The 24468-nt window shown below is 42.3% G+C and overlaps 1 protein-coding gene across 4 annotated transcripts in view; it reads left to right on the forward strand.

The window, feature by feature from the left end:
- LRRC71 (leucine rich repeat containing 71) overlaps positions 1-24468 on the forward strand; it is a 2015367-nt gene that overhangs the window by 1458290 nt on the left and 532609 nt on the right. For 3 of the 4 annotated variants that reach the window (XM_044079832.1, XM_044079831.1, XM_044079833.1), the window contains exon 10: positions 7551-7640. The exons of the other annotated variant lie outside the window; for it this stretch is intronic. In XM_044079832.1, coding sequence (XP_043935767.1) covers positions 7551-7640 — 90 coding nt within the window. The remainder of the gene's footprint in view (positions 1-7550; positions 7641-24468) is intronic. 4 annotated transcript variants of the gene reach the window in all.

A 24468-nucleotide genomic window follows, 5' to 3' on the forward strand; every position in this document is an offset into this window, starting at 1 on the left:
ATGCATAAGTGTGTTTGAAGCATAAATGTTTGCGCTTTACCTCTGCATCTTCAGGATCCATGTGTTACAGGCACTAGTAAACCCTGCAATCTTAATGCTTTTCAGAGATCATAAAAAGGGGCTGTACAACACTTTCAAACATTGCAGTTGATAACATGAAATCATTGCCCAAATATACAAGGATTGAGAAAGAAAAAAGTGTACATACAGCCAGCCACAGAGACAAAAAGTGTCCGCTGAAAAGAAGTAGACAAGTTGCAAGTAAAGTTTTTGTATCATGATTCTATTAATACTGTTGCAGAGCCTGAAGTCAATTCTGACCTCTCTGGAAAACTTACGCAGAAAGCTAAATGGAAGAACAAATGTGAGATCTACTTACCTGGAAAACACTTGGAGGGCAGTCACAAATGTGATTTTAGCAAAACGGGGCAGGGGCAGGGGCAGCATAACTCTCCCTAAAAACAGAACAGCACAGCTAGTTTTAAATTCCTCGAGCGCGTAAGTGTAGAGTGGGCTTCTGAGTTGGCATGTGATGCATGCAGAAGTCCTTAAATAAGACACTGCTTTTTAATTGCCTATGTGGCTGTAAATGTGTGTGGGGGTGCTCCCTCCCCCTTGCTCTGTGGTTCCAGCGCCTATGTATATGTAATATGCCAATTTCAGGTTATTTAATCGGTTTGCCTTAGAATGGCAGTATTTACCTTTAGCAGTCATGTTTCTGTTTATCCAAAATATAAGTGCACGAAAGTACAGTACAAATTCACTAGTACTGTTATTTAACAGGGTAGGATAGTTGGCATACAAGGTGGACCTAAGTGATCCTTACTTTCTCTACATTTCTTAAAATGTTTACGTGATATGAGCATACTAAGAAGCCTGTGGATTAAGAAAACAATGTCATCACCTCTCCCGCAGTTATCTTCTTTTTTTCAGAAGGTACTAGGGGGTGACCTCATTATTTATGCAGCATAGCTATATATGTGTTGACAATGACTTGTGTGTGTGTGTGTATGTATGGGGGGGGGGGTAGACTCCAAAAATTTCTGGAGCAAATAAGCTGTCATATTATTGGTAATATGATGTGTCTTATTCCTGCATGTATTATTTGCTGTAACAGGTTCTCCTAAAGATGTGCTGTTATACTGCCTTCATTTTAATTACAGTTTGCTACAGAAGCAAGATGGTCGAGGAATTGTAATAATGTACAAGTACAGATGTTAAGTTGTCTATCTCGCCTTCATTCTTGCTGGATGGGTTCGGAGCCGACCTCGGCTCCGACTCGGCCACTCTAAAAGCTCGAGAGTTGGTTCCACCGGCTCGAGGCTCCCCTTATATCCCACAATGCTAGGCGTGAATTACCTCAGATCTCATTTGCCGCTACAGCGATCGAGGTGTTGTTTTTCTACCGGCTTCAGGTCAGTGGTATTAGATCAGTCTAATAGCTTTTAAACCCCTTTTAGCTTAGTTTTTTCTCTGTTTACCCTTAGTGTAGTGGATTTTTATCCTTTCTACCCTTATCCAGCCCCTTTCCCACAAGAACTGATAAGTTTTTTCCTTAGGCCTTCGGGCCCTTCCATCCCTATAGTGGTGTGTTTGTGTTTTTGTAGGGATTTATATTGTATTACAAACTAACTAGATTTATTAGTTTAAATTTAGTTTAAATTTTATTTTTTGATAGTGTAATCAGTGTGTGTGTGTTTTTTGTGTGGTGGTTACACTTTCGGTTCCTTGAAAATGTCCAAGGATTCAAAGGTCTCAGGCTTCAAGAAGTGTGACTCATGCTGTCAGAAAATGTCTCTGACAGACGGTCACACTTCTTGTGTGTACTGCCTGGGACCTTTATACCTGCAGGACTCTTGTGCTGTATGCCATGGCTTCAGCCCTAGAGTCCTGCAGGAAAGAAAAAACAAACTCATTCTAAGGGGTTTGCTTAAGCCTGAAGGTTCCCTAACTGCTACCTCGGGGAAACCTTCCAAGGCTTCTAAGACCTCGACTCCAGCTTCAGAGTCGAGGCCTAAGGCTTCGAAACCTACTGCTACATCGGCTCCGGCTGGAGCCGATGAATCTTTGACTACAGCTTCTGTGGTTCCCTCGGCTCCGGCTGGAGCCGAGGTATTGGAAATTCCTGGGTCGGCTCCGATCAAACCATCGGAGCCGACATCGAGAAAGAGGTCTAGGTCACCATCCCTTGGCTCCGTTCATTCGGCTCCAGCGTCCCCCTTGCTGTCTGAACGGAGCCATAGGTCTCACTCCTCTAGGTCATCGAGGCTTTCGGATCATGACCTTCAGAGGGTAGTGAGTCGACTTCTAAAGTCCGAGGCACTGGCCCAAATGCTTCAGAGCCCGACTCATCAGTCGATGCTTCAATCTGTCCCTCTAAATATTCCACCTCCGACTCCTTTGAGCTCGGAGCCGGGGCGTCTCGGAACCGAGACTGTGGTAGCGTCGGAGCCGATACATTTGTCTTCAGTTCCGTCGTCGGCTCCGATTTCTTCCTTTGAAGAATCTCGGAGCCGGACTTCCCTAGTCGGCTCCGAGGGGGTGAGTGGCATCGGACCCTTGTCCGACCCCGCTCTCCCTCTCGGTGCTTCGGCTCTGATGAGTTCGGCTCCGACATCGGCCTCGGAGTCATCTCTGTCGGTGCCGAGGGAGGTTCTCAGCTTCTCGGAGCGGGGACCTTTGGCTCTGCCTGACAGGGGTGCGTTCGAGGTCATGCGGAGTGTGTTGGAACCTGGTTCAACTCCACAGTTGGCTCCGTCCGCCCCTCCCTCTTCGGTGCCTCAGGTTAAGTCTACTCTCTCCCTCATCCCTGACCGCAGAGAGCCAACTCTTCAAGAATCCCCTGTGGGGATTTCATCCTCTTCCGAGGCCTCTCCTGATTTGGCAGGGGAGCCCCTAGGAAGAGAAAGTGTAAGAGGAAACACATAGACTCACCTGAGTCTGTCACCTCTGACACAGATTTAGAGGATTCCGAGGGTTCCCCCCGTTCCCCTTCTGAAGATGTCTCCTTTGCAGACATTCTAGAGATCCTCAAGCAGAGGGGAAATTGGCCAGCCCTTAACCCTTCGGAGGATGAATCTGTGTATCTTGAGGTGTTTGGCTCTCGCCCTTCCACCTCCTGGGTGTCTCCCCCCTTTGACCCCCTCATGCAGGTGGTAGCAAAGAAAGCATGGACGGCTCCTGACTCAGTGGACCCTACCCCCAGGAGACCTTCTAAGTTTATAACAGCACCAACTGATAAACAATTTTTGACCAAAGGAGTTACAGTGGATGCTATGGTGGTAGCTGCTGCCACCAAGAAGGAACTAGCTGATCCTTCAGTGCCTGTCCATCCCCCTAACAAGGAATCTAGGTCTATGGACAGGTACGGGAAGCGGATGTTTTCGTCAGCGACCTTTGCTATGCGTTCGCTGAACTACCTATGCCATTTCACTCTTCTCCAGAGAGACTTGATCAAGGAAACGAGTGACATGTTGAAGGATCCTACAGCTGCAGGTTTTCAGGACAAGATGAACGCCCAGCTGACTACCCTGAATTCTATAGCTAACTCCTCCATGCGCCTCCTTTCATATGCGGCTGATGGAGCGAGTAGAGCCGCAGGGACAGGGGTCGCCTTACGCCGGCATGCCTGGATGCGACTATGCAATTTTGCGTACCCCTTTAAAACGTCTTTCACTAACTCCCCGTTTGATGGATCATCTCTCTTTGGTCCTCAGGTGAAAGAAACCTTGACTAGGTGCGAGACGGATGGCAAAACTTTGTCTGCCGTCGGAGTCCGTTTTTCTACTCCTTCTAGACCTTACCCCAAAGGCCAGAAAAGTGGAAAAATGTGGTTCCGCAAACAATCTCAAGGGAATTTGCCTGATGCACAGAGTCGGTTCCCCTCCAGAGGCAGAGGAGGGAACAATAATGGTAGACGTCACCCCAGAGGCAGAGGGGGTCCGCAGAACCAGGGCAATCGAGAAACTTTTTCCGATAAGCCCTTTCAGCATCCCTGAGGTGTTGCCCGACTGTCCACCTTCGGAGGCAGTCGGGGGAAGATTGTCACTGTACCCAGAAGCCTGGCTATCCCTAACTCAAGATAAGTGGGTACAGTCCATCATTTCAGAAGGCTATTCCATTCCCTTCGTTCGCATTCCAAACCAATCAAAGAAATCCATTCCAGATGTTCCACCCGCTCAAAGGGATCTTGCAGCTTTGGAAATTTCAAAGTTGCTTGCAAAAAGAGCAATTCAGCCAGTTCCAGCAGACCAGCAAGGATCCGGAATCTACTCCAGGTTCTTTTTAGTTCCAAAGAAAACAGGGGACTGGAGACCAATTTTGGATCTCAGTATCTTGAACAAGTCTGTCAAGAAAACAAGATTTCGGATGGTCACGCTACAGTCCATCCTTCCCCTATTGGGAAAGGACAACTGGATGTGCTCTATAGACCTTCAGGATGCGTACTATCATATAAAAATGAACAGACGCTCCAGAAGATTTCTCCGCTTCAGCCTGGGAACCAGTCATTTTCAATTCAGAGCCCTGCCCTTTGGACTCACCACTGCCCCCTGGGTGTTTACCAAATGCATGGCAGTGGTAGCTTCTCACCTGAGACGTCAAGGATTCCAGGTGTTTCCATATTTGGACGACTGGCTCCTCACAGCTCCCACCAAGCATCTTCTTCTAATAGCCAGAGACTACACCTTTCGCATTTGTCAAAAGTTAGGCATCTCAATAAATTGCGAAAAGTCTGTTTTGTCGCCTTGTCGTGCTATTACCTTCATAGGCGCAAATCTAGACACAGTCAACATGTCTGCGAGACTAACAGATCAGAGAATAACAGACATACGCAAACTAGTCTCGCTTCTCTTCAGCAACAACAGAGTCAAAGCCAGGTTAGTTCTGAAAGTATTGGGGATTATGGTGGCTGCCATACCCCTGCTTCCATTAGCCAGATTCCACATGAGAATCCTTCAATGGATGCTCTTCACACAATGGTCATACCAGCAACTTCCGATGTCTCACACCATTATGATTACGCAAACATGCAAGAATCATCTTCTGTGGTGGATGTCTTCCCCTCAGCTCTTCTTGGGAAGACCTTTTGTTCCTTCCCCTCTGGTTGCTACTCTGACAACGGACGCCTCCCTGATCGGGTGGGGGGGGCATTATCAGGGTAGAACTGTCCAGGGCATATGGCGACCAGACGAATGCCACTTGCATATAAATGTTCTAGAGATGAGAGCAGTGCTTTTAGCGTTGCAAGCCCTTCAAGACTCTCTTCCCCTGGGAACGATAGCAATCCAGACGGACAATATGTCTGTAGTGTGGTATATCAACAAACAAGGCGGAACCAGGTCCTATCCCCTATGTCGAGAAGCACTCAGACTGTGGCAATGGGCGATTTCTTCTCAGCGTTTTCTGATAGCAATGCACATCCCCGGGAAGTCCAATCAAATCGCGGACAAGTTGAGCAGGGCTATCCTCATGCCTCACGAGTGGTCTCTGAAAGATTCTATTGAGAAAAATTTTTCTCAAGTGGGGTCAGCCTTGCTGCGACCTTTTTGCTACTCCCCAAAACAGCAAGTGCAGAGATTATTTCACCCTATTCCCGTTGCCAGGCCAGCCCAGCAGAGACGCTCTAGTCCAAGTTTGGCCCCGGGGACTTCTGTATGCATTTCCTCCCTTCCCACTAATCTCTCAAGTGATACAGAAAGCTATCGCTCAGAAGGCCTCATTGATCCTCATTGCTCCTTACTGGCCTCGACAGGTTTGGTTCCCCTTTCTACATCAATTTCTGTTGGAGCGACCTTGGCATCTGGACCTAGTTCCAGATCTTTTGATCCATCAGTCGGGTCAGTTACATCGCTCCCTCCCCTCTCTGAACCTCACTGCTTGGTTCATCCAGTTCCTACCCTAGCCAGGCTTCCTCAAATATCTCACAATGTTCGAGATATTTTAATAGCTTCACATAAATCTTCCACTCGGAAAATTTATCTTAGTAAGTGGAAACGTTTTGCCTATTGGGCTCAAGGAAAGGATTTAGATCCTTTCACTGCTCCCATCCATTTGGTTCTTGATTTTCTAGCTGAACTCTTTCATGCAGGTTCATCTCCTTCTACTCTCAAAGTTCAATTGGCAGCTATATCTAACTTTCATGTAGGCATTTCAGAGTCTGCCATCATGTCCCACAAGCTTTGCAAAGCCTTTTTGAAGGGAGTTTTTCTTCTCAGACCTCCTATAAGAAATCCTCCTCCTCCTTGGGACCTTAATTTACTGCTCAGTTCTTTGATTCTTCCCCCTTTCGAACCTGCAGCTTCCTGTTCATTAAAATTGCTATCATGGAAGACTCTCTTTCTGGTAGCTATTACTTCAGCTAGAAGAGTTTCAGAACTTCATGCACTCAGCTGTCGACCTCCTTATCTGTTGTTCCATAAGGACAGGGTATCCTTACGAACCAACCCGTCCTTTTTACCTAAAATAGCCTCGACGTCTAACCTAAATCAAAGCATTGACCTCCCTGTGTTTTTCCAGAATATTCTAATAGGTCTGAACAAAAATTGCATTGGCTAGATGTTCATCGTCAGTTAAGGTACTATTTGGATAGAACCAAACAATTCAGAAAATCTGACCAGCTGTTTGTCTCTTATGCAGAAGGCAGAAAGGGACTTTCTGTTTCCAAGGTATCACTATCTAGATGGCTAACATCTCTAATTTCCATTGTTTATGAAATTAGACACCAAAAGCTGCCTAACAAACCTAAAGCCCATTCCACCAGAGCTTTGGCTACTTCTATAGCCTTCCAAGACAGACTGCCTATTGACACCATTTCTGCAGTGACTACTTGGGCTACTCCTCACACTTTTATTTCACATTATAAGTTGGATTTAGCTTCTAGGCATAGAGCTAACTTTGGTACCACTGTTCTCAAGAGTCTGTTCCGTTAGGCCACCCGGGACAAGGTGCTAGGGACGTGGTCCCATCCAGCAAGAATGAAGGCGAGATAGACAACTTAACATTTAGAAGTTATGTTCTTACCATAACGTTCCATGTTAGTTGTCTTCTTCTCGCCTTCTTTCTTGCGTCCCACCCTCCTTCCCCCTGGCCTGGACAGACCTAGAGGAGTTTGATTGTGACCTCTCTTTCTACCACCTCTTTGCTATAGGTATATGCTCTGCTGTGCATATTTCCTAGATCAGGCTTTAGGTCACCTTTCCTCTTCCCCTTTGTTTATAGAGGTGGTCTATTTTTTCCCAGTTTTTTTCTGGTTGTATTATTAGCTGAGCCTAGCTCACAAACGAGATCTGAGGTAATTCACGCCTAGCATTGTGGGATATAAGGGGAGCCTCGAGCCGGTGGAACCAACTCTCGAGCTTTTAGAGTGGCCGAGTCGGAGCCGAGGTCGGCTCCGAACCCATCCAGCAAGAAAGAAGGCGAGAAGAAGACAACTAACATGGAACGTTATGGTAAGAACATAACTTCTAATTATGGTTCGGCATTCAGTACTTGTTCCTGAAAAAATTGATGTACTGATTTATAACATTTCTTCCATTATTGTACAATTATAGGTTCTTGGTCCTTTTGCTCTAACTCATGAAGAAATTGTAGAAAGGAGAAGACTTCTGCTGGAAAAGGAACCTATTGAAAGACAACGATCAGTAAGATATGCAATCCCAACCCACTATCCAGTTTTTTCTTTTTCTCAAATTCACCTTCAGACGTCTAATGCTTTAAAGTTCAATGAAAAAAGTATCCATTTATTAAGAACAAATTAAATGATAAGATAAATGACAAGTGAGAAGTAGATATTTAAAAACATGTGTCATAATTGAACAGAAAAGAAATACAAGTAATTCTGTGACATTCAAAGAAGAAAATGTCAATAACAATGAATGCAGAATGATATAGGAATACGAAAATCATATGGTTTCTTATATAAATGTATGGATTCATGTTTAGCTAATAGATGAATGAGAATCACATCTGCCCCCTTTCAGTCTTCAAGAACCTTACCCTCTTCTTATGCCCCCCCAGCCCTGCCTTTATGCCTTGGATCCTCATTTTTTCTTGCCTCTAATGCAGTTCAAATCATCACAAAATATATGTTTTTGGAAAGTTCCCACATTTGCTGTCTAAGAAGCTTAAACCTAACACATGCTCATGCAGTCATTAGATCACCAGCTACTAGGTTCACTGCAGGAACTGTAATTTTTTTTATCTTGAGCCATCATACATTGTTGCCAACTCTAATAAGTGATAGTGCTTTGTCTTTTGACCTCAGACAGGAACATGAAAAAGACAAGTTAAGGGACACAGAGCTTAGGCCAAGAATCTGCTGTGAAGTCCACCATGACTGGAAAAGTCTTCAACTCCTTATAAGTGGAATTATCCTCTATAGCAAGAGGTCACTATCTGGGTGTGTTTTAATTCAGCAAAAGATGTATTCCTCGAATAGATAGTCATCGAACACCAACTGCCGAAATTCAGTTCAGCGAACCATGGAATTTTTCCCATGGTTCAGAAACACTTGCACGCCAGTTATATGAAACACACAACAGACTAAATCAAATCCACCAAATTGGGGGTTTCACCTCCCCCGCCCCACAACTAGATATACCAACTTCGAAATTGCACTACAGTAGGGAAAAGGGCAAAGTTGAGGTGATGACCAAGTGTTTCCGAACCATGGGAAAAATTCTGCGGTTAACTGAAGTGAATTTTGGCGGCTGGTGTTCGATGAAGACATATTCAAGGAATATGTCTTTCACTGAATTAATATAGACCCCGCTATCCCACTCATATTATACAGATAGCAATAATCACTATCAGAGTTACCCTAAATGCCTTCTGTTGGGAGTGAGACCTATGGATGAGGGTAGACGCAGTCTCTTCCCACATACAGTAGAAAGCTGACCTTACAAAACCTTTAAAAGACTGGGCCTTTGATTTTCCAGAGTATTTAACTCCCTTAATGGCTCAGCATGTTAATGATGTATGTACTGAATGACAGTGCAAAAGGTGTAGAGTTTTAATCCACTTATGGGATAGTATACATGTATATATGGGAAGAGGGTTGGCAAAATAGATACGACCTTAATCTCATAGATGCAAAGTACAGAGTTTGATTATGATCTCTAGTTATTGGCTAGGCTTTTAATAGCCTGCAGACTAATAGTCTGGTATTTACCTGTTAAGTTATAGATATAAAATAGAACACAGATCTAAGGAATCACTCAATTCTGTTTCTCACCAAGCTAAACATGCTAATTAGCTAGTGTTGACTCTTACAGATTCTTGTACTTGCTTCTGGGTACTTTGCTGTCACTTTCCACACTGTGTTTTTAAATGACCTTTTTGTATAGTGGAAGATGACTGAGTGGGTGGAGGATTACATTTAGCAAGTTGGTTTGATGCCAGCACAAAGGTCTAATCATTCCTTGTGTAATTTGGCATCATCCATGCTGTGCACCTCCCTTTACCATGCTTGAGGTACACTACAGTTAGTGTCATGTGATTGTACAATCAGTGCTAGTCTGCCACCAGCAAAAGAGGGGTGCAGTTCATATCCAAAGCAAAAAACACAGCATCTATGGTACCGGACGGTGTCCCAGGCTGTGTCTTACATGAGCTCCAAGAAGAACTGAACCCTCACATTAAGTTACTGTTCAAACTTAGCCTTACTACAGGATATGTACCCAAAGAATGGTGTACAGCTACAGTGGTCCCACTCCACAAAGGTGGTGCCACAACGGACCCTGGAAACTATTGCCCCATAAGCCTGACTAGTCTGGTCTGTAAAGCTATGGAGCATATTATCATGGAACTCATAAACAAAGACATTGGGAGCCTCCAGACACTGGACCCTACCCAATTCGGCTTTGTTAAGGGCAAGTCTTGCCTCTTAAACCTACTTGATTTCTTTGAAACAGTTACCAAAGCCATAGATGAGGGTAAGGTAGTCCACTCAGCCTACCTGGACCTCGCAAAAGCCTTCGATACAATACCCCACTCGGGCATCATAAATAAGCTTACCAGCTTAAATATCAACCCCTATATCACAAGATTGCAAACTGGCTCAGAGATAGAACCCACATGGTCAGAATCACAGGTGCCATGTCCGAATCCAAACCAGTTACAAGTGGCGTCCCACAAGGCTCAGTCCTGGGACCTCTCTTGTTCGGTATATACTTATCTGAGGTTCAGACTAACACGGGGGGATTATGGCTGACAAAGTTCGCAGATGACTGCAAACTGGGGGCCATAATCGAATCTCCAGCTGACACAAGCATCCTCCAAAAGGGTCTCACAGAGACGGATGCTTGGTGCCAGAGCCACGGCCTCAAGCTAAATGCTAAAAAGTGCATAGTCATCCCCTTTGGGAAAAACAAGGTGCCCACAAATTACCACATAGGTGGTAATCCATTAAGTACGGAAGAAGTAATTAGAGATTTGGGGACCAACATAGATAGTAAGCTCTCCTTTGATAATCACGTTGCCAAAGTGGTTAGAAAGACCTTCTATATAGCCCACCTTATCACGAAAGAGTTCGCATCTAAGAGAGGTCATTGTGCCCCTCTACTCGTCACTCATCAGGCCCATAATTGAATACAATGCCCCTTTTGGGATGTACCTTACCCGACACCTGCAGCAACTGGAGAGACCCCAAAAGTACCTCACCAAAAGGATCATGGGCTACAAACAGATGTCCTATGCAGCTCGACTAAAGAAACTCCAGCTCTACTCAGTTGCTTACCACCTACTCAGAGGCGATCTATGCCTCACGTACAAAGCCATGTCAAACCCAGAATTAATGGACATGCTCCACCTCAAAAAATCCAAGTCCCTTAGAGCTACACACTCCAGGGACCTAAACCTCAGCACAAAAATAAATAGGACATGCTGGAGGGACAGATTCATTTCCCAGAGGCTCCCCTCACTCTGGAATAGAATCCCAATTCATGTTAGATATAGCCCCTCGCTGACCCTCTTCAAGCGAAATCTGGACGCGTGGATGGGAAATCGCAAATTCACCCCTGGGATCTCTTCTGTGTCCCTGCTAGACAGAGGCACAGTAAACTAATCTTAAAAGGGTACCTTCTGTGACCTACTTTACAGAGGCACAGTAGGTTAATCTAAGAGGGAGGCAGAAGCCAAATACACTCTGGCTAGGCTTATAAATGCCCTAGGGCAGATAGCCTAGTATCAACCTATGAACCTATAAACTTATATAAAGAATGGTTATTTTGATACCTTTGAAAATTAGATCCACAATCTGTTGATCCCAGCCATTCCGCCATACAGAAGAAATAGGAAACATTTTTTTTTTTTATTTAAAAATTATGGGACCAGATAATAACCAACCGTTGTGTGAGAATGGTAGTCTCAAGAGGGTACATAGTAGATTTTTGCAAAAATTCAGTGTCAGCCTTCAACCTTTCCGCAGCAAAAGAGCAGTTAGTCTGGCCAATTCATTTCTCCAAAGTCATCTGGTTATCAAGACAGTAAAATTAGTTCCTGGAGTAGAATAAGGAACATGGTTTTGTTAATTTTTTTTTAAACAAAGAAAATGCATTTTGGAGGTAACCCTTTCAAATGCTGAAATTTTTCAGTGTGAGTCCCAGGAAACTAAGACTGAAAATGCAGACTTACATGAACTGAGTCCGGGATTGCTGTTTCTGAGAATATTCCCATTTCTCTGAGGTATGGCAATATCAGAGTTGAGATATATATATATCTATATATATATATATATCTATATATATATATATATATATATATATATATATATATATATATATATATGATAAAAAGTGTGAGGGACTTGCCTTCCATGTTTGGGGGGAGGGGTGGGGGACTTGCCTCCCTGCAGAAAAGGAAGTTTAAACGAGGAAACTGATGTTTGACAGTTAATGTTCTCCTGTGTTTTTGGTCTTTTTTCTGCATTTTGGAGTCAGTATTGCAAATGTCAAGATTTGTGTATTTAGCTGACAACAGCTGTTTATTTTTCCTCATTTGCAACACTTAAGGTTTATGGTAGAAAACCAGAATATGCATTTTGAATTTCTTGGTTCTTATAAGCATTTTCATATTTAAAAGATCTAAAATGGACTGTTGAAATACTGACTGTATCAGTCTGTTAGTTGTGGACTTTGGACAGAAACATTTTCCAGTAGGCAGTAATGAAAAGATGCACCACCAATAGCCTGAGCTGTTAGTTAAACTTGGGTTGCTTGGGCTGAAAACAGGGTTTTAACACTCTGTGCCACCAGTGTTGAATTTTCCTCCCAACATTTTAAATGTCAAAAGTGCTTTTAAAGTTAATCAGAGAAAATGCACATTCCATTCTGATTCATCTCTTCTGATCAACGAACCCATGGTTCAGTCTGGTTACTCAAATGTCTGTAGCAGATCCTTTAACACTACTTCTCAGTTTCAAGCTGTTTTCCCAGCAGTGGGGATATGTTTCACCTAAATTTCAAGGCTGTCACTTTAACAGCCTTGAACAGCTCAAACTCTAGTATAAGAATTTTCATCCTCATCAAACTGTAGGGCTGAAACTGCAGGCTTTCAGACAGCTCAGCCTGTAAAATATTTGCAGGCTATCTACTCCTCTTTTTACCCATAAAACTTTTTTAACTATCTTCCTCTCCAGGCCTCAGGTGTGCCACTTGAAACAAAAGGGATTACCCATAACACTCTTTTAACTAGCTTCCTCTCCAGGCCTCAGGTATTCCACTTGAGACCAAAGCACAACAACAAACCAATATAATCAATAATCCTCAAGACCATGTCCTTTATGAGGTAATGGGGGGAAATAGGTACATTGACGAAGATGAACCTGCTGATCTAGATCTATTGTGGTAATTACACAACCTGCATACTTTGCATGTAGAAAGAAATTATATATAAAAAATATAGAGAATTATCACATCACAGCAAACTGTTTTACAAATACTGTAGCACCTTCTATTTAACATAGAAGTGAAGGTAAACACATCTTGTAGAAACAAAGAAATTATATTTAATTCAGTTTAAGTACATTGCCTTAAAAACTGAGATGTACACTAGTACTCACTTACTATATTTATTTCACCAGGGAATGAGTTAGGGAGAAATAGTTGGACTGGTCGTTAGTGATTGGTTATAGCTTTGGATAGAGGAGTAATAAGGAGAATATTATGAGGGTCTGGTATTAAGGGAGCAAGGACATGTGGGGTTGTTAAGGTAGTAGCTTTTTACTGAGGATTTTAAGGCAGTAAGGGAATCTAACAAAGTAATAGATGTTGGTAGAGCATTCTATAATTTAGCTATGGAATAGGAGTATAGGCTTTGTCCTGCTCTTTTGCTTGGTTTTGATATGATCAGAAGTTAGTTATTTGTAGATCGTAGATATCTAGAGGGGGTATAGGGCTCAAGGTTTGACAGTACAGCAGGGCATTTCTCTGGGTTATATACTAGCTTGTGAGCCAGAGTTAGTTGGGTGTAACTGAGGTATTGGGAGAATTCATACCAATTAAGCATTTTGATAGCTTAACAATGATGGCATGGTGTTGCAAGCTGGAGGCAAATTTTGCAATTTTGTAGTAGCAGCATTATAGTTTATTAAATAGGGAGGAGTAAAGGTTTTGTGAAGATGGGAGCACCGTAAAAGAGGGAGGGAAGTAGTAAAGACTTGAAAAGCTTGATTTTTGTGGGTCCACCCATGTGGATGCCTAGTTTAAAGTGAGTTCTTTTTATAGTGTTAAGAATGTGTTGCTCATAGGAGAGTTTATCGTCTGTTATTATATCAAGTAGTTTTGTAGACTGAACAAACTGGATTTCTGTTTTATCTTGAGAGTAAGTCTTGTGGGGTTGGTTTGACAGAGAAAATAAGTAGTTTAGCTTTTTGGCATTTAGAAGTAAATTGAATCATTACGCCAGGTATCTATTGATTTGAATGCTTTTTGGGTTACTTTAGGAGGTCTTGAAAGTTTTTGGAGGGGGATATGATTGTGGAGTCATCTGCATATTGGACGAGTGTGGTCTGAGGGGATTAGATGTAAACTGTTTATGAAAATATTAAAGAACAAGAGTCCCAGGATGGACCCTTGAGGTATTCCTATTTTATTTAACAGATAGGCAGACTATTTGCTTTGCCATTTTACTAATTGTTGTCTGTTGTGTTAGTAGTTAGCAAACCAGGACAGTGTATGTAGGGGAGCAGCCTATTTCTGACAGTTGTTGAAGTAATTTGGTATGTGACACTGTGTTGAATGCCTTGGATAAGTCCAACCTGACTACTGAAGATGTTCTTCGTGTTTCACTGTTGCAGTTATCACATTTGGATTATAGGGTAGCCCTCAGCCGGCCCGAATACCAGAAATGTAGTATTTCTGTGTTGGTTCCTGTCACTTGAGGACTGACGTCAGGTTATCAGTGGTATAAAGTAAGGCAGCCGACACCATTACTTCAGTCTTTCTTGCCAAGGAGCCCGAAGCAGAAGCAGTTCGTATGAGTGCCGGTCAGCCGCTACCTGAGTTTCATCTTCCACATTGAAGCTGAATTCTTCTAAAAGCTAAGTACCCCGTTGGGGATTCTATTTTCTTGCTCTAACCGATGTCAGAAAAAAGTTAACAATTATCCCGCCTGTGGAAAGCAAATGCCACACCGAGACTTTCATTCTTACTGCGTCACTTGGTTAGGCCCAGACCACGATGCCCCTCACTGTTGCTTTTGTGCTTTGTTTAACACCAGAATTTTACGTCGCCGGGTCCTTATTGTAGCTAGATATTTTTGCTTACAGTCCTCGAATTCCGATATGGCTTCAGTAAGCCATCCGACAGCAGATCTTCTGAAAAAACATAAGGATAAAGACAGAGACAGACCGCACAGGTCCAAACCTACCGACGATGCTTCCGTTAAGCTAGTCATCAGATCTCCGGCTTTCGCAGCCCCTGATGCCCGCTTCTGTGGATTTGCAGGCTGCTACCAAGGCCCTTTCAGAGTCCGGTATGCCACAAAACTCTTCTTCAACCAAGGATCCTGCAGTTGTCTCACCCTCGGATGGGTCCGGAGCTGCTGAGCAGGCATCGGCTTCTGAGGAAGTACTTCGCACTACCAATTCTCATCACAAACTGACGACTTCTTTCGCGTCTACCATTCTTTCAAAAACTACAGAGTTTCTATGGCCTATGGTACGAATCACACCCAATAAACCAATGACCCAATCTCAGGCACCAGCTTCCTCACCTCAGTCTCAAATGCTTAAACTGGTGGAAGACCTTATCATGCTGATCAGGGGAAGCCAAGCTACCCCTTCCAAAAGGAAAAAAGATCTGTCCCCAGTAGTTTTGTCTGAACAGGAGTCTGATGACTCTGATGCATCTGAATATGAAGACTTGCAACCCCTCTCTGCTTATGAAGATTCTGATGCAGAGGAATCCATTCCTTCAGCCTCTCCACCGAGGGCTATTCCTTTGGGGGAAACCCTTCATACCTTAAGGGAGCATTTCCAATGGGAATGTCAGGACTACCCTCAGTCTAAAAAGAGACTCAGAGAATTCTTGGATCTTCCACAGCACACACCCCTGGCCTTTCCCCCAGTTCTGGATGTTGTGGATGATGTTTTTCTGGAATCCAGTTTGACTACTGACATCCTCCCTCCTGCACCCAGAAAACCTGACAGGTATTACAGAGTCCCTGACTCACACAAATTTCTTTTCAAATACCCTACTGCTGACCCTGAGGTAATTTTTCAAGGGCCCAAAGGAATTAAAGCAACCTTTGCTAAGAATCCCACCCGCTCAGATAGGAATTCCTGAGCATTAGACAGATAAGGGTAAAAAAGTATACACCTCTGCTACTCTTGCTATCAGAGCACTAAATTGCCAGTTCCATATGTTAACATTTCAGCAACATACCATGGAACTCCTCAATTAAAACGTGTCTTCCTTTCCTGCTTGTGTAGAATCGAAAGAGTTACAAGAGTTAATGCGTTCTGCAAGTCAAGTGACTAAGCATACCTTACACTGTGGTTTTGACGCCCTAGAAGCTTCTTGCAAGGCAGCAGTCACTGGTTCTGTACTTAGAAGACATGCATGTCGTAAGGAACAGCCCTTGCCAGACCATGTTAAATCTAAATTATTGGATGCACCCTTGCACAAAGACAACTTATTTGGCACTAAGGCAGAGGAGGTCTTAAAAAAGATGGAAGAAAAAGCAAAATCTATACAGACAGTTAAGGATTTCCTACAGGTCCAGCCACCAAGGTTCAGCAGGCATTGTCCCTCCAAGCACTGGTCCTTTCCTGCTCCCACCAGGTCAGTTCAGCCCAGACCCTGGGGAAGCAGACCCCCCAGACAACAGCCACAGGGAATGCAGAGATCAAAACAGTGGAATTCCTCCACTTCAAAACCAGGGAGTTCTAAGCCACCCCCTCATGGTAAGAACTCACAATGACTCTCCTCCCCACCCACTCCCTTGGCCCACCTACACTTACCCCTAGGGGGAAACCTCTCCTTTCACGCAAGCACGTGGGCCACCATTACCAACGACCACTGGGTTCTCAATATAGTGTCCCAGGGATACAACTTTTCTTTCCACGCTCTTCCAACTCCAAAAGGGTTCCCAGATCTACCTCCAAACCAATGGGCAGAGATGAAAAACCAAGTCCTTTCCCTGCTCTCTATGAGGGCAATAGAGTATGTTTCTGCAGAACAGATAGACCAAGGTTTCTACTCCAGACTATTTCTGGTACCCAGAAAAGAGGGCACCTGGCACCCCATCCTTGATCTGTCCATTCTAAACACCTTCCTGGTGATACCAAAATTCAAAATACTCACCCTCCAGCAACTGCTACCCATGCTCTCCAAGGATGCTTGACTAGCCACCCTAGACCTAAAAGAGGCCTACCTCCACATCCGTCTCAGGGAGTCATGCAGGAAATGTCTACGTTTCAGGGCAGGATCCCTGCACTTTCAGTTCTCTGTGCTTCCCTTTGGCATATCTACTGCTCCCAGAGTTTTCACAAAATGTCTGGCTCCTGCCATTGCCTTTTGCAGACAAAGGAATATCCAAATGACCCTTACTTAGATGACTGCCTAATTCAGGCAGACAGTTCCGAAAAGATGCTCAAGCACCTGGCCTTTGTAAAGTCCCTACTGCCTTTGGTGTCAACACTCTCAAGACCTGGAAACTCTTATACCAGTGATACCTTGCTTAAGGAAAGATTTTCTTTGGTGGACAGCAGCATGCTCCCACAACAAGGCACTACCTTTCTCACCACCCCCTGCAGACCAGACCCTCACCACAGACACATCAGACTATGTTTGGGGTGTTCACCTGGATGGCAGGTGCATACAGGGCCAATGGAGCCCACAGCAAATCCATCTGCACATCAACCAGAAAGAGATGTTAGCTGTCCAGCACGTATTGACAGCTTTCAGGCCCCTACTCTCCCCCTCTCCCCAGGGGCAATCCTGATGAAAACAGACAACACCACTGTAATGTGGTTTATCAGCAAGCAGGGAGGGACTCACTCCTACTTTCTATTCAGGCTGGCCATGACCCTTTGGCACACAGCCTCTGCCATTCGACTCCACCTGTCAGCACAATTCCTGCCAGGTTCTCTAAACTCTCTGGCAGACCACTTAAGCAGAAATCTTTTGGTCTCATACGAGTGGCAGCTAGACAAAAGAACCTTCACCCTAATAACTCAGAAATGGGGCACCCCAAAGGTTGACCTCTTTGTCTCCCACACCAACCATCAGCTCAGCAAGTTCTGCACCAGGGAACATCACTGCATGGCTTGGAAAGTGGATGCCCTATCCTTCCCCTGGGTCAGTCTATCAGTCTATGCATTTCCTCCACTACTACTCCTCTCCAGGGTACTGCTCAAAATAAGGGAGGAAAAGCCAAGGACAATTTTTATTGTTCCAAACTGGCCTCGCCAGCACTGGTACCCACTGTTGTGCAGCCTGTCCCCACTGACACCATAGCATCTCACTCAGATCCCAACCCTCCTGACCAAGAGAGAAGGAGAATTCATGCATCCCCAATTACAGACCCTCAGTTTGGCAGCCTGGCTTATTTCCTGACCACTGCTCAATCTGCCAACCTCAGTAAACAGGTTCTAGATGTTATACATGAGGCCAGATGCCCTAGCACTACAAAGTCTTATGCTGACAAATGGGAAAGGTTCTGCACCTGGATAGAGGCCAAGGGAGCCGATACGGCACAGCCCTCCCTACCTCTCATCCTGAATTACCTAGTTGACATGCTACACAGTGGTCTCTCCTTTTCCTCTATTAAAATTCGTGCCACTGCTCTCTCTGCTCATTTCCACACTGAGCAGTCCCTTTTCTCACACCCTCTGATCAAACAATTCCTAAGAGGGGTTAGCAACTTGAGGCCACCCAGAAGCGCACCCATCCCAGCTTGGGACCTTAACTTTGTGTTGGAAAAGCTCACCCTGCCACCCTTGAACCAGCATCTTCAGCAGAGCTACAATTTCTCTCCTGGAAGACAGCTTTTCTCCTGGCCATCACTTAAGCCAGAAGAGTCTCCGAGCTACAAGCACTCATGGCTGTGGAGCCCTTCATCATCTTCCATGCTGACAGGGTTTCCCTCAGGACTAAAGCTGGAACAACAGGAACCAAGTAGAAAGTAACAAACAACAGGAACAAGTTCCACCAGGATTTATTTAAAAGCACAAAATCTTTCTCTCTGACGTCTCGGCCAAAAGCCTTCAAGGAGAATAAAACACTTGCATGCAGCAGCAGCTTATATACATAGCAAATGAGATAATTACATAATTAATCAATTAGTACAACAATTCAACAAACTAATGTTCTCCAGTTGAGCTCTTCATTCAGCCCAAAAGGAAACATGGTTTTAAATTTTAAAATATATACAGTTTCTTTCTGCACTAATCTAGTCTTGACATCAATATCATTGTACATAGAAACACAAACTTGTTCTAAAATAGTTCCTTTCAAGCCCTCATTACATTTATCATGTGCTTCCAAAAATGTGCTGCAACTGGGCTGTCTTCTTTACCATTTTTGATGTCTCTTAAATGCTCCAAGAACCTTATTTTAAAAGGCCTCTTTGTTTCCCCGATGTAAAATTTGTTACATGGGCACTTTAGAGCATAAATGACACCCTCAGAATTGCAACTAAATGTACCCCAACTGTCAAATTTAACATTATTAATAAAATTAAAATTGGATACAATATGTTTACAAACCTTACATCTCCCACAGGAAAAGTCCCAATTTTAGCAGGTTCCATGTATATTTGTGATGCAGGCATCTTAATCTTAGATCTTACAAGAAAATCTTTTATATTCTTGCCTTTCCGGTAAGAAAACTTCATATTTACATCAAGCCATTGTTGAACATTTCTAAGTGAACAAAAATAAAGCCAATATTGGCTGACAATATCAAGGAACTGTTTTGTAAAACTACCATAAGTAGTAACAAAATAAATATTTTCTTTAGTAGAACCTGAGCTGTCATGTTGTATTGTATTACACCCCCTTTGTTGAATAGATTTTATATATCTGGGTTTAACACCTGTACACAATCTTAAGAAGCTCTTATCCAAAATATTTGTACCATAGCCTCTAGTAGAAAAAGATTGCACCAAAAGGCACATTTCTTCATGAAATACATCAGATCTATTACATAACTTGGAAGTACGTAGCATTTCACCATAAGGTAGAGCCTCAATAACATGTAAAGGATGGCCACTATTTGCATGTAAATACTGGCAAGTCCTTCAATTTTTTTATTAGGACGGGTAATGATATTCTCACCATCTGAAATATCCAATACTATATCTAAAAAAGGGATAGTGTGACCAATATTAAGGCTATCAAATTTGATATGAAATTTATTAACATTAATTTCATTAAAAAATTCAATAATTGTATCTTTGTCACTGTCTACCAAAATATTAAATCATCAACATATCTGAAATAATAAATAACATGTTCCTGAAAAAATCTATGCTTATAAATAATATTTGATTCAAAAAAACCCATAAAAAGATTTGCATACATGGGGGCAAATGAAGCCCCATAGCCGTGCCCTGTAACTGATGATATATAATATTATTAAATTCAAAAAAATTATGTGTCAAACAAAAATAAACCATTTCCATAACATATTCTGAAGCAGGAGAGTTGCCAAGGAAAAACCGAAGGGCTTCCAATCCATACTCATGTCCAATGCTTGTATACAAACTTTTTACATCAATGCTGACCCAAACCATATTCCTATTTACTTTGACATCTTTTATTTTAGCCAGAAAGTCAAAGACATCACTTATATAGGAAGGCAACCTAATGACATAGGGATACAAAAGTGATGCAAAAATACACCTAAATTATGAAGAAAATACTTAGACCCAGAGACTATGGGTCTCCCAGGGGGTTTATGTAGATTCTTATGAATTTTAGGTAGGCAGTAAAATAAGGCCATTTTACAGCCTGTTGTCTGAAACTTTTTTTTAACATCTGACTGGCAAAAATAGCCAAGTCTTAACCCCTTATTAATTAGCTCCTTATAATCACGAATAGCTGAAAAAAAGTTTTCAGTTTCCACAGCTCTATACGTATTGCTGTCACCAAGATGTTGCATACACATTTCCATATAATCATTAAAACCCATGACAACCAGTTTGTTGCCTTTGTCAGAGGGTTTGAAAACAATATCATGTTTCTTACTCAGAGTTAGCAATGCTTTCCATTCTTGAATAGACATATTATAAACTATATTAGACCTATTACTCATAAATTGCTTGAATTCTAATTCAGAAAAATGATTTACCAAGTTAACAAATTGACATACATCAGTATTAAGAGAATCAGGCATAAAAGTACTGTATGAAGGAACATTAGAAGTATCAAACATACAATATGCATTATTATCATCATTTTCTGAAGCACATGAATAAAAACTATCCATAGAGCTATCTAAACTCTCTTTTCTATTTCTGAAGCAGAGAAAACATTCTTACTAAAAAATATTTTAAGTGCAATTTTCTAGAAAAAACAAACACATCACTTTTAATATCATGTAAACGAGTAACCACTGTAGGGACAAATTTAAGACCCTTATTTAATACAGACATTTCTATGTCACTAAAATTGTAGTTAGAAAGATTAACTACATAGTCTGTAACATTTAACATTCCATTACTCTGCTGTGTAGAACAAACATTACCGTCTTCCCCGTTTTGACCCCCTCTGTCCAAAGCGTTGCCCACCTTGGTTGGAAAACTGTTCCCAGGTCTGTTTCTGTCCCTGGGCTGGAGGAATCGAGGACGAGGACGAATTTCCCCGAAAAGTATGGTAAAATCTGTCCCTTTGCTCAGCTGTTGGAAGTGCAGGAAAGTCGCCATCATTCCAGTCTTCTTCATGAGAGGTATAACCTCCTTCCAGCCGAGGAGTTGAAGGCTTGATTTCCGGCGTCATCAGGGCAAAACCTAACCTGCTTGCGGCGCTTGAAGCGTTCAGTCCTTGACATGAACGCTTTGTTGGATTCATAATCACGAATATCTCTCACAAGTTTCCCTTTCTTTCTGTTAAGCAAAGTCACTTCATATTCTTTTAATTTTCCATTTGTTTGTTTAAGAAATTCATCAAATACGGACACAGGAACCACATTGGTTAAATCAGTACAGAGTTTCTTTATGTTAGAACACAGTTCCTTATGTTTAATCTGGTCACGTTCTATCAATATCTGGAGCCATTCACTCACACACTTGTGGGCAGCATGTACCCACCTTTTGTGGAAAGAAATATCTGTGTCCACACTCAAGTCAAAAGGACTAGAGGGATCCTTAAAGACTCTCAAACCTCTAGGTGTAGTCTCCGTCTCCACATATTTTGTAGCCCACAGATGTTATAATGCACCGAAGTTTCTTTCCACATAAGCTTTTCCAGTTCATCAAAAAGTAATTTGTGTTCTGCATTGACTGCTAGGGAAATCTTTCTACCCACCCCAGAAAAAGGGTTAGTGGGTCTCGAACGTCTATCTTCTTCCCATTTTTCCCATATACTGGAGCCATCATTAGAAACTCTTTGTACAGCTTGTCTCTCACCTCTGTCCATATGATTAGAAGCAGCTGAAGAGTTTACCAAAAAATTGTCCAGGGACATTTGACTTCCCTCCATGTTTGGTCACACTATCCCTTTTTTAGATATAGTATTGGATATTTCAGATGGTGAGAATATCATTACCCGTCCTAATAAAAAATTTGAAGGGACTTGCCAGTATTTACATGCAAATAGTGGCCATCCTTTACATGTTATTGAGGCTCTACCTTATGGTGAAATGCTACGTATTTCCAAGTTATGTAATAGATCTGATGTATTTCATGAAGAAATGTGCCTTTTGGTGCAATCTTTTTCTACTAGAGGCTATGGTACAAATATTTTGGATAAGAGCTTCTTAAGATTGTGTACAGGTGTTAAACCCAGATATATAAAATCTATTCAACAAAGGGGGTGTAATACAATACAACATGACAGCTCAGGTTCTACTAAAGAAAATATTTATCTTGTTACTACTTATGGTAGTTTTACAAAACAGTTCCTTGATATTGTCAGCCAATATTGGCTTTATTTTTGTTCACTTAGAAATGTTCAACAATGGCTTGATGTAAATATGAAGTTTTCTTACCGGAAAGGCAAGAATATAAAAGATTTTCTTGTAAGATCTAAGATTAAGATGCCTGCATCACAAATATACATGGAACCTGCTAAAATTGGGACTTTTCCCTGTGGGAGATGTAAGGTTTGTAAACATATTGTATCCAATTTTAATTTTATTAATAATGTTAAATTTGACAGTTGGGGTACATTTAGTTGCAATTCTGAGGGTGTCATTTATGCTCTAAAGTGCCCATGTAACAAATTTTACATCGGGAAACAAAGAGGCCTTTTAAAATAAGGTTCTTGGAGCATTTAAGAGACATCAAAATGGTAAAGAAGACAGCCCAGTTGCAGCACATTTTTGGAAGCACATGATAAATGTAATGAGGGCTTGAAAGGAACTATTTTAGAACAAGTTTGTGTTTCTATGTACAATGATATTGATGTCAAGACTAGATTAGTGCAGAAAGAAACTGTATATATTTTAAAATTTAAAACCATGTTTCCTTTTGGGCTGAATGAAGAGCTCAACTGGAGAACATTAGTTTGTTGAATTGTTGTACTAATTGATTAATTATGTAATTATCTCATTTGCTATGTATATAAGCTGCTGCTGCATGCAAGTGTTTTATTCTCCTTGAAGGCTTTTGGCCGAGACGTCAGAGAGAAAGATTTTGTGCTTTTAAATAAATCCTGGTGGAACTTGTTCCTGTTGTTTGTTACTTTCTACTTGGTTCCTGTTGTTCCAGCTTTATGCCTACTGATCCTCAGTTCCATCTACCTCGGATCTTCAGAGATAACATGGAGGGAAGTCAAATGTCCCTGGACAATTTTTGGTAAACTCTTCAGCTGCTTCTAATCATATGGACAGAGGTGAGAGACAAGCTGTACAAAGAGTTTCTAATGATGGCTCCAGTATATGGGAAAAATGGGAAGAAGATAGACGCTCGAGACCCACTAACCCTTTTTCTGGGGTGGGTAGAAAGATTTCCTAGCAGTCAATGCAGAACACAAATTACTTTTGATGAACTGGAAAAGCTTATGTGGAAAGAAACTTGGTGCATTATAACATCTGTGGGCTACAAAATATGTGGAGACGGAGACTACACCTAGAGGTTTGAGAGTCTTTAAGGATCCCTCTAGTCCTTTTGACTTGAGTGTGGACACAGATATTTCTTTCCACAAAAGGTGGGTACATGCTGCCCACAAGTGTGTGAGTGAATGGCTCCAGATATTGATAGAACGTGACCAGATTAAACATAAGGAACTGTGTTCTAACATAAAGAAACTCTGTACTGATTTAACCAATGTGGTTCCTGTGTCCGTATTTGATGAATTTCTTAAACAAACAAATGGAAAATTAAAAGAATATGAAGTGACTTTGCTTAACAGAAAGAAAGGGAAACTTGTGAGAGATATTCGTGATTATGAATCCAACAAAGCGTTCATGTCAAGGACTGAACGCTTCAAGCCATAAGCAGGTTAGGTTTTGCCCTGATGACGCGAAATCAAGCCTTCAACTCCTCGGCCGGAAGGAGGTTATACCTCTCATGAAGAAGACTGGAATGATGGCGACTTTCCTGCACTTCCAACAGCTGAGCAAAGGGACAGATTTTACCATACTTTTCGGGAAATTCGTCCTCGTCCTCGATTCCTCCAGCCCAGGGACAGAAACGGACCTGGGAACAGTTTTCCAACCAAGGTGGGCAACGCTTTGGACAGAGGGGGTCAAAGCGGGAAGACGGTAATGTTTGTTCTACACAGCAGAGTAATGGAATGTTAAATGTTACAGACTATGTAGTTAATCTTTCTAACTACAATTTTAGTGACATAGAAATGTCTGTATT

Source organism: Protopterus annectens, chromosome 8.part0 (assembly GCF_019279795.1).
Source record: "Protopterus annectens isolate FY-2018-M chromosome 8.part0, PAN1.0, whole genome shotgun sequence".
Classification (NCBI taxonomy): domain Eukaryota; kingdom Metazoa; phylum Chordata; order Ceratodontiformes; family Protopteridae; genus Protopterus; species Protopterus annectens.